This window comes from Thunnus thynnus, chromosome 17 (genome assembly GCF_963924715.1).
Source record: "Thunnus thynnus chromosome 17, fThuThy2.1, whole genome shotgun sequence".
In the NCBI taxonomy this organism is placed as follows: domain Eukaryota; kingdom Metazoa; phylum Chordata; class Actinopteri; order Scombriformes; family Scombridae; genus Thunnus; species Thunnus thynnus.
In genome coordinates this window covers 27255001-27269059 of record NC_089533.1, presented here as the reverse complement: position 1 = coordinate 27269059, position 14059 = coordinate 27255001, and the positions used below count along the sequence as shown (strand labels likewise).

Sequence of the window (14059 nt, the reverse complement as noted above, 5' to 3'; positions counted from 1 at the left end):
TACGTGATGTTGAACCTTCTGTGGAAACACGGGAGGACCCTCAGGGGTTAAGGCGGGATTGCAATATTTTCTTACTTTTTTTTTTTTTTTTGAATCTCGCGCTATTTTCTTGTTCTGTGTTCTCACTGGCAGCCTGGTGGGGATTTATTTTTCCACATGGGCGAAACTGAGGATCTAGGCTGCAGTCTCTTCAGATAATGGTAACAACCGCTTTTTACAGTCTGTTTACAGCTTGTAATTTAGCAGCCTGCACACACACACACACACACACACACACACATACACACACACACACACACACACACACACACACACACACACACACACACACACCAGGTCCCTTAAACATAAAAGCAACGATCATCTGCGGTAATAAAAGAGGTTTGTCTGGGTTGAGCTGGACTTCGCTGACACACAGGAGACACACGCACTTACACTTTTCACCTTTTTGTGCTTTTAAAATTTGTTTTACAGTTTATGACAAGAACGACGCATACGGCACGTTTTATAATAATAATAATAATAATAATAATAATAATAATAATAATAATAATAATAATAATAATACTAATAATAATATAATAACATTGTTATTATTATTATTATTAATAATAATAATAACAACAATAATAACATTGTTATTATTATTATTATTATTATTATTATTATTATTATTATTATTATTATTATTATTATTATATTATTAAAGTAAAAAGTCTGAGCATATACTGGCATATATATTGTTTAATATTATTTAATAATTTAAAAAAAAAATCATTTTTGTAGTGTTATTATTTTGTTGCATTTTTATTATTTTTAATTTTGTTTATATGCAAACATGAGTAATAATATATATAACATAATATTAAAAACGACAAAATAATAATAATTTATTACGATTTATTATAATAATAATAATAATAATAATAATAATAATAATAATAATAATAATAATAATAATAATAATAATAATAATTATTATTATTATTATTATTATTATTATTATTATTATTATTAAAAATAAAATCCATGTTATGTAAACTCTAATACTTACACATGAGACTTTATAGGCCTATAGCAATATACATATACCAGTAATTAAAACACAAACACGGTATTAAACAGTAAAATAACCATTGGCTAACTAACAAATATATATAAAAAATATAATAATATTCCACAAATAAACAAATAAAGACATATAATAAACACATACAAAGAACATTCGTACATTGGACAAATATCGCGAGTGTTGTTTAAACAGTAGTAGCTCCAGTATATTGTTATATAGACACTATATACACCGCTATAAACAGCAGAACATGTAGACATTTCACATGAAAGCAGTAACTGACCTTTCACAGCTGCTATTCTAGTTTAACTATGACTTTATGCTGTTAGTGTAATTCCTACTTACACAGTAGAATAAATAAATGTGTAGGAGGTACATGTCTCTGTCCACCTGGTGTATTACAGCTTTAATACTCGCTGTGATTACACTAAACTTCAAAGAACAGCTCAGACTTTACTGTCTACTAGTCGCCATTAATTATCTACATCTTAAAACTCATTAAATTGATTAGAAAGACACGACTTTTCTTCTCCACTCAGACACTTCCATATGACAGGCCTGTCTTCATTTCACTCTCTTTTTTTCTCTGCTGCAAATCCCAAATCAACCCTCACATCCGGCCTCCAATTACTACACACACTTTTATTTTAAAGCAGCTTATTTAGCTTTATGTGCGGATTTAATAGAACCATAAAGCCGCATTAAAGGCCGACTTCCCCCTGTGGCCTTAATACAAATGACCACTTGATGGCGCTCTTGCTCCATGGATAAAACAGGACTGGCCTCAGGCTTTTCCTTGACTGGCAGACACACTCATGCAGGGGGATCGTTTACGGGGGAGAAACTTGCCATATTCCTCTTCTTAATGCTTTTTAAAGGGGGATATTTGTTAAGAAGAAATTTGGTGATTCGGCCACTTTTTGACTTTGGTTGAAAACATTTGAAGCAGTTTTAGTTTTCTCAGCTTGCAGAGGATGAAGAGGAAGGGTTAAGGCCTTGGAAAAATAATAACCCATATGCGTGCAGGATATAGACAGCCAGGAAATGTTCGTTTTTTCCTGGTGCAAAACTCACACCAAGGACGCACGCACCTGACCTTACTGTGCGTGTGGTGGAGTCTACTTAATATTCAGGCATCTATAAGCGCTGGGAGTGTGTGGCTTAATATTATAAGTGCTTGTGTACGAGTAAATTGCTCCTCAGGTGACAATGAGTAGAATATCTAGCGGGTCCAGATTACAGACAGGCCTTTATATACACTGCTGGTACGGCTTAATCCATTCTCCGCAGTGTTCAGATGTTTTAATTAGTGTAGATTTGACGCAGAGGACGTAACGCATTAAGACGCAGGGGGGGTGAAATCCAGTTTTTGATGTTTCCTCCTGCTTCAAATGCATGGCGGTGAGGATGGACGCAGTTGTTTACGGCTCTCTAACGCTCATTGAGTCCAAGTGTGTGTATTCTATGTGTATTCTGCAGGAATTACCCGATAACAACCTTTCACGGTCTTCTAATTTAGTGTCTTGGGTTTGACAGCGGGATGTGTGGACACTTGTTCAAGCGCTTGGAAACCGGTCACAAAATGTGACTTCTCACACCCCGTGAATGTGGTGCTGTTGTCACACCCTGACACCAGATCTCATAAGCAATCTCTTTATTGGGAGTGTAAAACACGGCGCGGCGAAGTTTCAATAAGATCATATTCTGGGTAATAAATTGGGGAAAATACTGCGGCAATCACTCCTTGGAAAGTCGGCGCACAATCAGCTGATTTACCACAAGACAGTCTGTAATTCAGGCGGCTGCTGGCAACATTTGGGCCTCTTGTGTCAGCGCTGTATAATCTAGATAAATTAAATTCGTGTAATGGCATTTATATTTGGCTGATATGAGCGCGTAATGGAGACGAAAACAATCCATATTGAGAAGGGAAAAAAACTAAATAATAATATCAGAATCAGAAGATGAAATTATGATTTAGAATCCACACAGGCTGTAATACCTGCAGTCCCTTCAACAATTCATCATCTGTGATTGAACTTGTAGGCCTTGTAGGAACGCGCAGACTCTAGGAAATGTAGTCAAAATAGAAATAGCTCCACAGTTGAGTCTTTCTGGGCTAATCGCTGCACTTTTAGGCCATATTGCATTTTACGATCTCCGGCTGTTCTACAAGGCCGAGTTTAACCTTTCCTCAACCTGTCCCTCGTTAGAAAAGCCTCCTTCTACCTCAGCTCACACTCCGACAAGAAGGACCGCATCCGCATGGAAAACACGGCGAAAATGACAATTAAGCACCGTGATATTTCTACGCGGGTGAGGCGTTTACGGCCTCCGGTTGAGCAAAGGGCGCGTCGTAAAAACCCCCTTTTTGTTTCTCTGCTGCAAGGACGTAAACAAGCAAACACTGCCCCTCCGCTTTATAGTTTGTTAAAGCGTTTACAGCCACTTTCTCCTAGCCTATTACCCTCCCGAGTCCTCCTTACATGTTTATGGAGATCATATTTATAAAAGTATACGATGATCAGACAACATGCGTCCACGGCCTGGAGCTCGTTTATTTTCTGACCAGCAGCAGCAGCAGTAAGACTGGGATGGAAGACGAGGAAGGCTCCGACAACTGGTTTTAAAACCTCAATTACATTTATAGGCAAGTACTTGTTAAAACCGATAGCCTACCAATTAGGAAGCACTGCCCCTCCGCTCTCTCTCCCCTCACTCTGTGGTAACCTCTCTCGCTCAGGCTCACTGACATTTTCGGGCCTCATTCACTTCGCTTCCGTGCAGCCGGCTCCCCCTTTAAGAATTCAGGAAAGAGCAATTAATGAGAGAGATGCTCTCAACGATGCGATGCAAGACACCCTACCCCCCCACCCTCCTCACCCACCACCTCCATCTACCACCACCCAACCTCAATCTCAGCTTTAAAGTGAAAAAATCCATCTCTTCTTCTTTTGGTTGGCTGGTTAGAAGAGTAGTTGGTGTGTGTGTGTGTGTGTGTGTGTGTGTGTGTGTGTGTGTGTGTGTGTGTGTGTGTGTGTGTGTGTGAGTGTGTGTGTGTGCATTTGATCAGATGCAAAGCGGGAGATTTCTTCTTAACCCCCTCCTCACTCCTCCACCTCCTTTTCTGCTTGATGCTGCACCTATTCTCTTTCATTCCTCTCCTCCTCCTCCTCTTCTTCTTGTTCTTCTTGTCTACTTCTCCTCTCTTTCTTCATTCTCTCACTCCCTTTGCATTATCGTAGGTGTGCTGAGCTCCTCGAGTCGACGCCGGGAGACTATGTAAGCTTAAAAAAGTGTATGTTTGTGTGTACGTGCGCGCGAGCGCGCTAGTGCATGTTTGTCTGTGCGTGGAGAAGCCAATGGGATGAAGAGCTGATAATAGATGCAAATTATCCCTGAAACCGACACACACACACACACACACACACACACATACACCGTAGCCAGGAGGAGAGAGAGAGAAAGAGAGAGGGAGAGAGCGCGCGCAGGAGAGAGCCAGAGAGAGAGAGAGGGAGAGAGAGCGAGAGAGAGAGAGAGAGAGGGAGAAAAAATATGAAACAACTCATTTGCAGAGGAGTAAATCACGGAAAACCCGTTTGAGAGCGCGACAGGGCTCCCGCTTACAGCGCTAACACCGGAATGCGCACGAGCCCTTCCTCCTCCTCTACTTCTCCCTTTTCTTTTCCTTCCTCTTCTTCTTTTTCTTTTTCCTCGCTGGATATTTTATGGAATCTGTGTGATAATAGTTGTTGTTGTGGTGGTGGTTGTGGCTGTTAGCCTACTGCTCTGGCTGGCTGCCGTTACCGTTATTCACACCGCGACCGGCTCGTCTGTTGTGGCCGTAAGGGGGAAACACCACAACAACGGTCACCGACACCGGCGGCAGACCTGCCTCACTCTCTCCCTCCCTCCCCTCCGCCTCTCTCTGTCTGTCGGTGTTTCTCTGGCTGAAACGGCACGACAGAAGCAGAAAAAAAACAGAAAACACAATTGAAAGCCGCCGGTCGCTTCCTTCAGCCCCACTCTGCCGAGCCCAACACAGACAGAAACAACAACAAACAACACAAAAGATGAGTTCATATTTCGTCAACTCGCTCTTCTCCAAATATAAAAGCGGGGACTCGTTACGTCCGAACTACTACGAGTGCGGTTTCGCGCAGGACCTGGCCGGTAGCCGGCCCACCGTGGTGTACGGCCCGGGCTCCGGCGCCACCTTCCAGCACGCTCCGCAGATCCAGGACTTCTACCACCACAGCGCCTCCACGCTGCCCAGCAATCCGTATCAGCAGAGCCCCTGCGCGGTCACATGCCACGGCGAGCCGGGCAACTTCTACGGATACGACGCCCTGCAGCGGCAGACGCTTTTCGGGGCCCAGGACGCGGATCTGGTCCAGTACAGCGACTGTAAGCTGGGAGGTGCGCCTGGACTCAGCGGCGAGGACGCGGAGGGAACCGAGCAGAGCCCCTCACCGACGCAGCTGTTCCCCTGGATGAGGCCACAAGGTGAGGAAACTGAGAGAGTTCTTTTCTTTTTAATCTTTGCTTCGCTCTGTGCCGAATCCTCCTCCTAAAAGGTGAGTGTCCATGTTGAGAGCAAAGCGGTGCTCTGCTCCTCCAGGAGGGGAGCACAGAGAATATAGACACACAGGCAGGAGGAAACAGTAGAAGAAAGTTGAGAAAGTGGTTTAAAAAAACAACAATTTAAGGAGGGCAATTAGAGCTTCCTGTGTTCATTGCAGGAGACAAAAGCACGTTTATGGTTTTATTGGCAGCACCAAAACTTGTGAATGACTTTAGGGTTTAATTGCCCCGGCCATATACTGAGAGAATGGACGAGCTGTGCCGGGGTAGAAGCACATACACACACACACACACACATATAGAGGGAGAAGGGAAAGCAGACAAAACCAGGCGAGAGATGGTAGAGTGGGGGCAGAGGAGAGAGAACTGAACCTCAGAGACCTCTTCATGAGAAACCCCCTCTAAACAGTGAGAAACCCCCGGTTAGACCAGATGGGAAAGAGTTGTTGGAGGTGGTTGTTTCCAGCCACACAGATTCATTTTAGACATGCAGGTCTGACCCGGGTTAAACTTTTACTGCCTTTTTCCCCCCTTTTTTTTTCTTTTACGACTTGCCTGTGGTCTCTGGGATTATTGGCTACACGGTGGCCATGCAGTTCCCCACAGGGTTAAAGCAGGAGGGGAGCGCATATGTGTATGGAGAGAAAAAAGCGAAAAATAGATATATTTTCACTCGGATTTAGCATATTCATAGCGTGTGTGTGATTTCAGGCCTGTCTGATCGGCTGACTGAAATATCAAAGTCATCCTACAAGTGATGGTTGAGCTGTAAGCTTTTGAATTTTGTGTGCATGTGTGTTTGTAGCATACATAAACTGTGAATATGGGCTGGTTCGGATTATAAATCACATAAAAGAATCAAAAAATGTGATTTTTTAAAATTGTTTGTATTATAGGGAAGTATAATTGATGGCGTAAAGCAGTACCAGATAAGACTGATTATGCAAGAAGGCATTTTTGTTAGAGTGTTACAGAGACGTACACACACACACACACACACACACACGCACACACACGCACGCACACACACACACATACACAGAGAGAGAGAGAGAGAGCAGTGAATGGATTGACATGTATAGAAGCCTATTTTGTTTGAGCCCATATTTCTTGTGCTGTGCTGTTGCGTGTGTGTGTGTGTGTGCGTGCGTGTGTGTGTGATGTCTATGTGTGAGTTTATTGCGTGTGTTCTCGGTTGTATTTTTCAAAGTGGGACTGCAGATGGGTTGTGGCCTGTACAGGACTTTTGTGGCTTCATGCTTATGATCATAAAATAGAAAACAAAACAAAAAATAAATAGAAAACTAGCTCAGGTCTGTATTCGCCTAGAGCTGCCCCCTCTTCACCCTTTTACACACGTTTTCACCTGCCACAGATGATCGTATAGCGGTAGATTCTTCATATTTACGCACGTTTTTATACGTCTATGAACTCAGTGTTTCCTCGGTCTGAACCTTCCAGCGGTGTGTGTGTGTTGGACCATGAAAGATTCCTGTTTGTACGACCTGTAAAATGTCAAAATTTACATCTTTTAAAGCCTGTGTTATATTTCCCTAACACTTGTCTCCTGGCTCTCCTGTGTGTGTATATAACGGTTTTTCAAATCACTCCCAGCTTTAAATACGACCGGCCACACTCAGGCGCGGGCTGAAAGCGACTACTTAAGGGGGTTCACTCCTGCTTTACCGACGATGACAGTGATTAGTCCGATGATTAATAGTTTTTCAAACACTATAGGCTACGTGGGATTAACGGCGTGCCGGACGGGTGCAGCTCCGATCCGGGGGCCGAAAAGTCGAGTCAAAACAGGAAACCAGGCGTGTCAAGCGGTGCAGCTCTGCACCGCTAAGGTCCGAGAATGCTTTGTACGCACGTAGCCCGCGCACGGTTTGATGGGATATTATGGTTCCTCAGCGTGAGGATTTATTAGTTATAATAGTAGAAAAAGGCCGACGCTCTTTTGTGGGTGAAATGGGCTGATGGGGCGCTGAGGTGGAGGCAGTTATCTTTCTCGTTTCTCTTTAACGAGCGGGTACATTTCATAATTTGTATTATAAAGAGGGAGATCGCCTCCTCCTTCACTCCACACCTCTACAGCATTTATGATATAACCCCCAGCTCACTGAATATGTCTTGAAATAGTTCTGACCCCCCAAAGCTGGAGCTTTAATATTTTTAGGTAGACTCCTGAATATGAGCCCATTTTACGACTTCACCGCTGTGGTTGGAAATCTTGATAAATCATTTTCTCTGCACGACTTCAGGAAAAAAAAAAAACAGGCAGAAAAGATCCGATTAAGCCGATGAATGAATGTATATAATGGTATTAGTGTATTTTGCCTCGGCTCTCATTGGTATCTGTTGTCGAGGAGAAACCTCGTTTCTCCTTCCTCCAAAATGTCAACTGCCAACTGCCATACATTTGTTCAGGGCTTATCTCGGCCTAACTGGCAATAGGTCTGGAAAATGTTGTTTAATCAAGGCTTGTAACGTTCTCTCGAGCATAAAGTACATGTCATCCTTCAAATGCTTTCAAAAAAAGGAAAATACCACATAAATTATACAGATTTTAACACGGTGGATTAAAATTATTCCTCAAAAAAAGCCGTTGGATCCGTCTAAAGCACAGATACAGTGGAGGTGTATGTGGTTAGTGTGGTGCTGTGTATCTTCTGTGCACTGCACTGACGCAGCTAGAGTTGGGGGTTAAATTCCCCGCGCATGTTGCTCCGTCAAAAACCCTTCGGATCAAAGCGTCCGTGCTGTTATTTTATCCAGGAAAGTGTTTCCCATTTCCCTTAATTCATGGCTGGTGACAGCAGTGAATGTGGCGCCCACTTCCCTTTAGTCCCTATAGCACGAAATCACGGCGCCAGCCCTGTGACAGATAACACATACAAGACATTTACATCACTTACAAGTTCATGCATTTCCATAAAGAGTCCCTTGTCTTCTTCGTCTTCTGGCTGTTTGACCATAAAAAGCAAGCTCTGTGCCCAAAGTCGGACTATGTGGAAATCTAATGAGTCTCAAAGTAGAAACCATCCTGCAGAACTTTGGCTCGTGGTAGATATACGATGGATATTGAAAATATTTTTCACCCTTTACCTGCAGGCTTCAGAATATCCTATAATGTGATCACAGCAGACTATACAAGCCCTCTGTGTGATTTCAGTGGTAAATGTGCTTCCATCAAAGTCATTGTAATTTAATCCAGAAACTTTATTGTCCAGGGAGAGGTGTGTGTGTGTGTGGCTGAGGTTAGATTGCTCCCAAGTCTGTTCTACAGGCAATTAGATGCTTTATCATTACATGAAGGAATAAATAGCATCTGATATTTCCCTTTATCAGAAATATTGACAGTCCTCTTAAAGGTGTGGTATGTTTTATATTGGACACTTATTAATGCTCAACTTGTCAATCGCGCAGAATCTGAATTTTCATTCAGATCAATGATTCGGAAGCAGCAGCAGACGGTTTTTACTTCAAGGCTTTATGATCACTGGCATATTCTGTCCGCGGCGCAGCGCTCCTTTTTCATGGTATACTAATCAAAGAGGAGGACAAACAGTTTTATGGAAATATAATCACTTGCACAAATGTCCTGTATGTGTAATCCATCGAGGCCAAGCTTCCATTGTTAAATGTGTGGCTTTTTATTCGCCCACTTTATACTGAAATAACTCTGATAAGGAGTGGTGTTGATTCAAATGAGGAAACCACGTGTGGCATTTTTTTTCTAATATAATATTTTCTATGAGTGCATATTTTTAGGTTCTGCCGCCCAGTTTTAAAACATCACATTTAAAGTATCACCCAGTTTGGTGGAGTACGCGTGTAGAAATGATTTAATATTTTGCATCTGTCCTTTATTGTTTCATAAAATGCAAGTGGATGATGAAACACTATGCGCCTTTTTCTCACGTGCGTGTCCAGTGTGTCTGCACAAAACGCAATATCTGAGCTGCTACACGTTTATTAAGTATTTATGAAGTCTATATTGCGTCTGTGTTGACGGTAACATGTTCTCTGCCTGCGCTGTTTTCAAGTCTGTGAAGAGAGAAACAGCAGAATAAATAATTAGCTGCTGCTCTCAGAGATCATATGCAGCCTAATCATCCTCATTTTCATTGTTTGCACCGTTTCTGATTAAAAGTCTTTGTTCGCCATTAGAAGCAGCTCTTTAATCTGTGTTCTGATCTTTAGTGAGCAGGATCCTTTTTCCCTTTTAAACGTGTTTACGATGTATTTATAGCATCAAATATTTATGTGCGTTTCTGTAAGTGCTCAGTAGTTTTGTCTGCGTTATGTAAGGAGATTTTTTTGAGTTAGTTGATGGTGCTGTGTGGTTGAGGTTTCTGCTTTTAGATTCATGTTTAAAGAGTAGTGGTAGAAAGAATAGTGTGTGTGTGTGTGTGTGTGTTTGTGTGCGTGCGTGTGTGTTTGTGTGTGTGTGTGTGTGTGTGTGTGTGTGTGTGTGTGTGTGTGTGTGTGTGTGTGCGTGCGCGCGCATCCCTTTTATGGGACCCCTGAACATTAAATTCACATGAGGATCACATGATTTTACAACACATGCGCTGGCCTTAAAAGTGTGGACTTCTTTTCCACATGTTGTTTTCTAACATTAAGGACACAAGCAAAGACAGTTGAGACATGTTATGTATGTGTGTATGTACACATGTACATACACACATAGTACTACTGTTACTCTCTCCTCACATCAAACAAACTGACTGAATCCAGATCGACAACTTCCCCCAAATCTAACAACCAACACGTTTCAAAACTTCAAATTTCCTGAATTTGAAAATTTGTGCCATCACTTTTCCTGAAAAAAAAAAAAAAGTGGGCTGGTGTTAATACGATTAATTGATTAATCAATTGAAAGGAAATTAATTGTCAGCTAATTTGATAATTGATAAATTGTTTTAAGTAATTTATCAAAGAAAAAATGACAAACATTCTTTCATCCCAGCTCCTAAAATATGAAGATTTGGTGCTTTTGTAGGTTTTATATCATTTTTATGAGACTTTGGGGATTTTGACTGTTGGTCGCATAAAATAAGGCAGATGAAGACGTCAGCTTGAGTACTCCAAACTTGTCACAAGCATTCTTCTCTACTTTTGACCATTTTTAGGCTTTTCCATTGATCACTTCATTGTAAAATACACTGATTAATCGATAGTGAAAGTAATTGAGAGTCTCAGCTCTAAATATAAGCTATTTCATACAAAGTTGTGATGAAAAAGCACCGCTGCTGATTTGACGTGATGTCTTTCCCACCTGTTGCAGCATGTGGAAAATACATGTCTAAACAACAGCCTAACAACAAGCTAAACGATGGCAGAGATAATGACCACGTGAAGTTGTAAGAATTTAGTTTTGCCTCTAACAATGTCGCCTCCTCTCCCGTGTCTTCCCTTCCCTCACCCCCACACCCCCCCACCCCCACCTCACCCCCAGTAGCTGCGGGCCGGAGGCGGGGCCGGCAGACCTACAGCCGCTACCAGACTCTGGAGCTGGAGAAGGAGTTCCTGTTCAACCCCTACCTGACCCGGAAACGCCGCATAGAGGTGTCGCACGCGCTGGCGCTGACGGAGCGGCAGGTGAAGATCTGGTTCCAGAACCGGAGGATGAAGTGGAAGAAGGAGAACAACAAGGACAAGTTCCCCAGCAGCAAGAGCGAGCAGGAGGCGGTGGAGAGGGAGAGGAGGGAGAAGGAGCTGCGGGACGGCGGGGCAGGAAGAGGTGGCAGTGGAGGAGACGGTGATGATGGAGGAGGAGGAGGAGGAGGAGGCGCGGTGCCGGTGGCGGGCACGGCGGGGTCACAGGCCTCCGTGAACGAGGATTGCTGCGAGAAAACGCACAAGCAAATTTAGGGAGGAAAGCGGCAAAATTAAGGGGGGAGAAAGAGGAAGAGAGGAGAGAGAGGGGGACGAGGAGGGTGTAAATGTTGGACAAGATGGGGTGAGGGTGGGTGAGGGTGGGAGGGGGGCTGTTTTTTTGTCTTAACTGAGGCCACTGGACTGCCCCGCTGTCTCCACGATTCAATCGATGGGAAGGAACTTGAGTCTCTTAAATGGAGACTGGAGAGCTGGACGGACTGGAGAGGCCTCGCGCCTCTGTCTGCACACCGCGGGAAGAAAAAAAAATGACGCAATGAAGCAAGAAAATGAACTTAAAAAAAAAATAAAATAAAATTCATCTTAACTGAGGGCGGGGGTTGATCCATCCAACTCAAACAAACATAGTCTACTCTAGTGTTTAAAAAAAACAAAAAAAAAAAAAAGAAAGAAAAATGATAGCTTCCTTTCTTTGTGGAACAATTATCGTGGATACATTTCTATATTGTTAGAAGTTTATCATTAACAATTTTATCTTTGGCAGCTGTATAGTTTTTAAGTTAAAAATGATGATGGTGCACTTTTTACTGTACTTCTCACTTCTATGTTGTTGTTGTTATGGCAATGATTAATGATGATGATGATGATGATGATGACGTAGCAATTAATGAAATTTCCAACAACATGAAACTGCCTATTTATGCCGTTTTAGTAGGTCGGGTCTCTTTTTTACACACTCTAATTGTCGTTTCTCGTTTTAGTTCGTTTTTTGATCGATGGTGTTTGTTTATGTTGTCTTCATTTTCTCTTTTTGGGTAAAGAGCATGCGCACAGTGCAGATTAAAAAAAGAGAACATTCATAAAAATAAAAACGAGAAAAAATGTAATAAAATGTCAGCGTTGCCTTCTGCATTTCATGTGAAGCAGAGTTCTGTTATGTGGATGATGGTTTTTACTCTCTATTATCAATTAAGAGACAATTAGAAGAAAGAAGTATTCATCAAAAAGAGAGACAGAAATAGTTAAAGAAGTAACTCCTTCCTCCTCCTCCCCTTTTTTCTCTACACTTTCCCCCCCCATCCTTCTCCTCAACCTTCCCTTCTTCCCCTCATCCTCTTCCCTTCCTCCTGTCTCCTCTATGAAGCCTCTGTCAGCACTCAGACTGATAAAACCGTTCAGTTCACGAGGCCAAACATTTGAGCCTCGACTCGGAAATCTCCTCTTAAAACAACAGACGCCCGCCCCCCCCCCCCCCCCCCCCCCCCCCCCCCTCCCTTCTCGCCTCCACACACCCACACCCACACACAGTCTACATCCTACTCAAACATCACGTTATTTATGGCCTGGTCCTCCACCTCCACTTACATTATTACAGGCCTCTATATTCACCATTACACTGCCTTCCATCATCATCACGATGACGACTTGAGGTCGGATTGTTTCCATATGAGAGGATCAAACACACTGCGCATACACGTATATCTCCATACGGTTTGGAGTTTGGCTTGTTATCAAGGCATCGAGGCACAACATATTTGTCTGCTCAGTGTTTCCAGGCGTTAATTGGGAAAAAAAGCTTCGTTTTATCTCACGTGGAAAAACTGCGATAGGAAGTTCAACACCGCTGAGTGTCGTTTGAATGTGAGATCAGACACAGACAGAGAGGCTGCAGACTTCACTTACACCCCGAGACGTCTTCACCAGGTGAAAATAATCAAACAGGCAGCCGATAAAACGTGGATTCTTCTGCGAGACGTTTTGGCGCTAAAAGGGTTTCCGTTGTTGGCACTATATTTATGTTTGAACAAAAGTCAGAAAATCATTAATGGACATCTTTGACTGTCCCACTGAGCAGTATTGATCTGTTAAAGGGGTGTTCCAACAAAATCAAAGCAGTAATCCTCACTTGTAGTCCTTAGCACGGCTCTAGTTCCCATAATGCAACTATAATGCTCACTTCTTTCAAACCCTGGTGACGTCTCTATAACATTATGAAATTAATTTTTTTCGAAATTTGTAAAGCTCCTCCACAGCAACATAAGACATTATGAACAAACTGAGTAGCACTGTCCATTACTAGACTGAACTCCATGGGAAAAAATGGTGCAGTGCACCTTTAAGTCGTCGAATTAGCACTATTGACGTTTGGTATGGTTTGGTTTGTTTTATTGACAACATTCTAAAATATTTACTAAATACAATATATTACACTTCGTCAGGGGTAGAAGTAGTAAGTCCTGGCCGTGTTTCCATCATTGTCCTGGTGTTTACACAGTCCACCAACCTTGAGATGGAGACAGGTATTCAACGTCTGACAGTAACAAATATTAGAAGATTTAGAAGATTAAAGTATGGGGGGCCCTGAGAGAGAGTTAGGCGTTTGGCTCCACTTGACCCCCTCTCACAGTGCACCACACATGGAAGCTTCATTACGTGCCTTGAAACCAGAAACTAACCATATAGGCTACTACTGAATAGGAACCATGACTGGCCTCAGGCTTTAGGAATTTGCACCATGTGAGCACAATATCAACTAGGATGGAATGGGAAACACACGGG

General features: G+C 42.6%; 1 protein-coding gene across 2 annotated transcripts; it reads left to right on the top strand.

Moving 5' to 3' along the window:
* Nucleotides 1-4055: 4055 nt before the first annotated feature.
* Nucleotides 4056-12412, top strand: hoxb8a (homeobox B8a). 2 transcript variants are annotated; one of them, XM_067615842.1, is made up of 2 exons: nt 4056-5578; nt 11121-12412. In XM_067615842.1, exons 1-2 carry the CDS (start codon nt 5146-5148, stop codon nt 11534-11536), a joined length of 849 nt encoding a protein of 282 aa, XP_067471943.1. In that variant the 5' UTR covers nt 4056-5145; the 3' UTR covers nt 11537-12412. The 2 variants fall into 2 exon arrangements, with proteins under 2 accessions (XP_067471943.1, XP_067471944.1); XM_067615843.1 differs by having other exon boundaries at nt 4067-5578; nt 11124-12412.
* The last annotated feature ends 1647 nt before the right edge of the window (nt 12413-14059 follow it).

Coding starts and splice junctions, on each gene's coding strand:
- hoxb8a (XM_067615842.1), top strand. CDS start 5,146: ATGAGTTCATATTTCGTCAACTCGCTCTTCTCCAAATATAAAAGCGGG. Junction 5,579..11,120: donor CCCCTGGATGAGGCCACAAG/GTGAGGAAACTG, acceptor CCTCACCCCCAG/TAGCTGCGGGCCGGAGGCGG.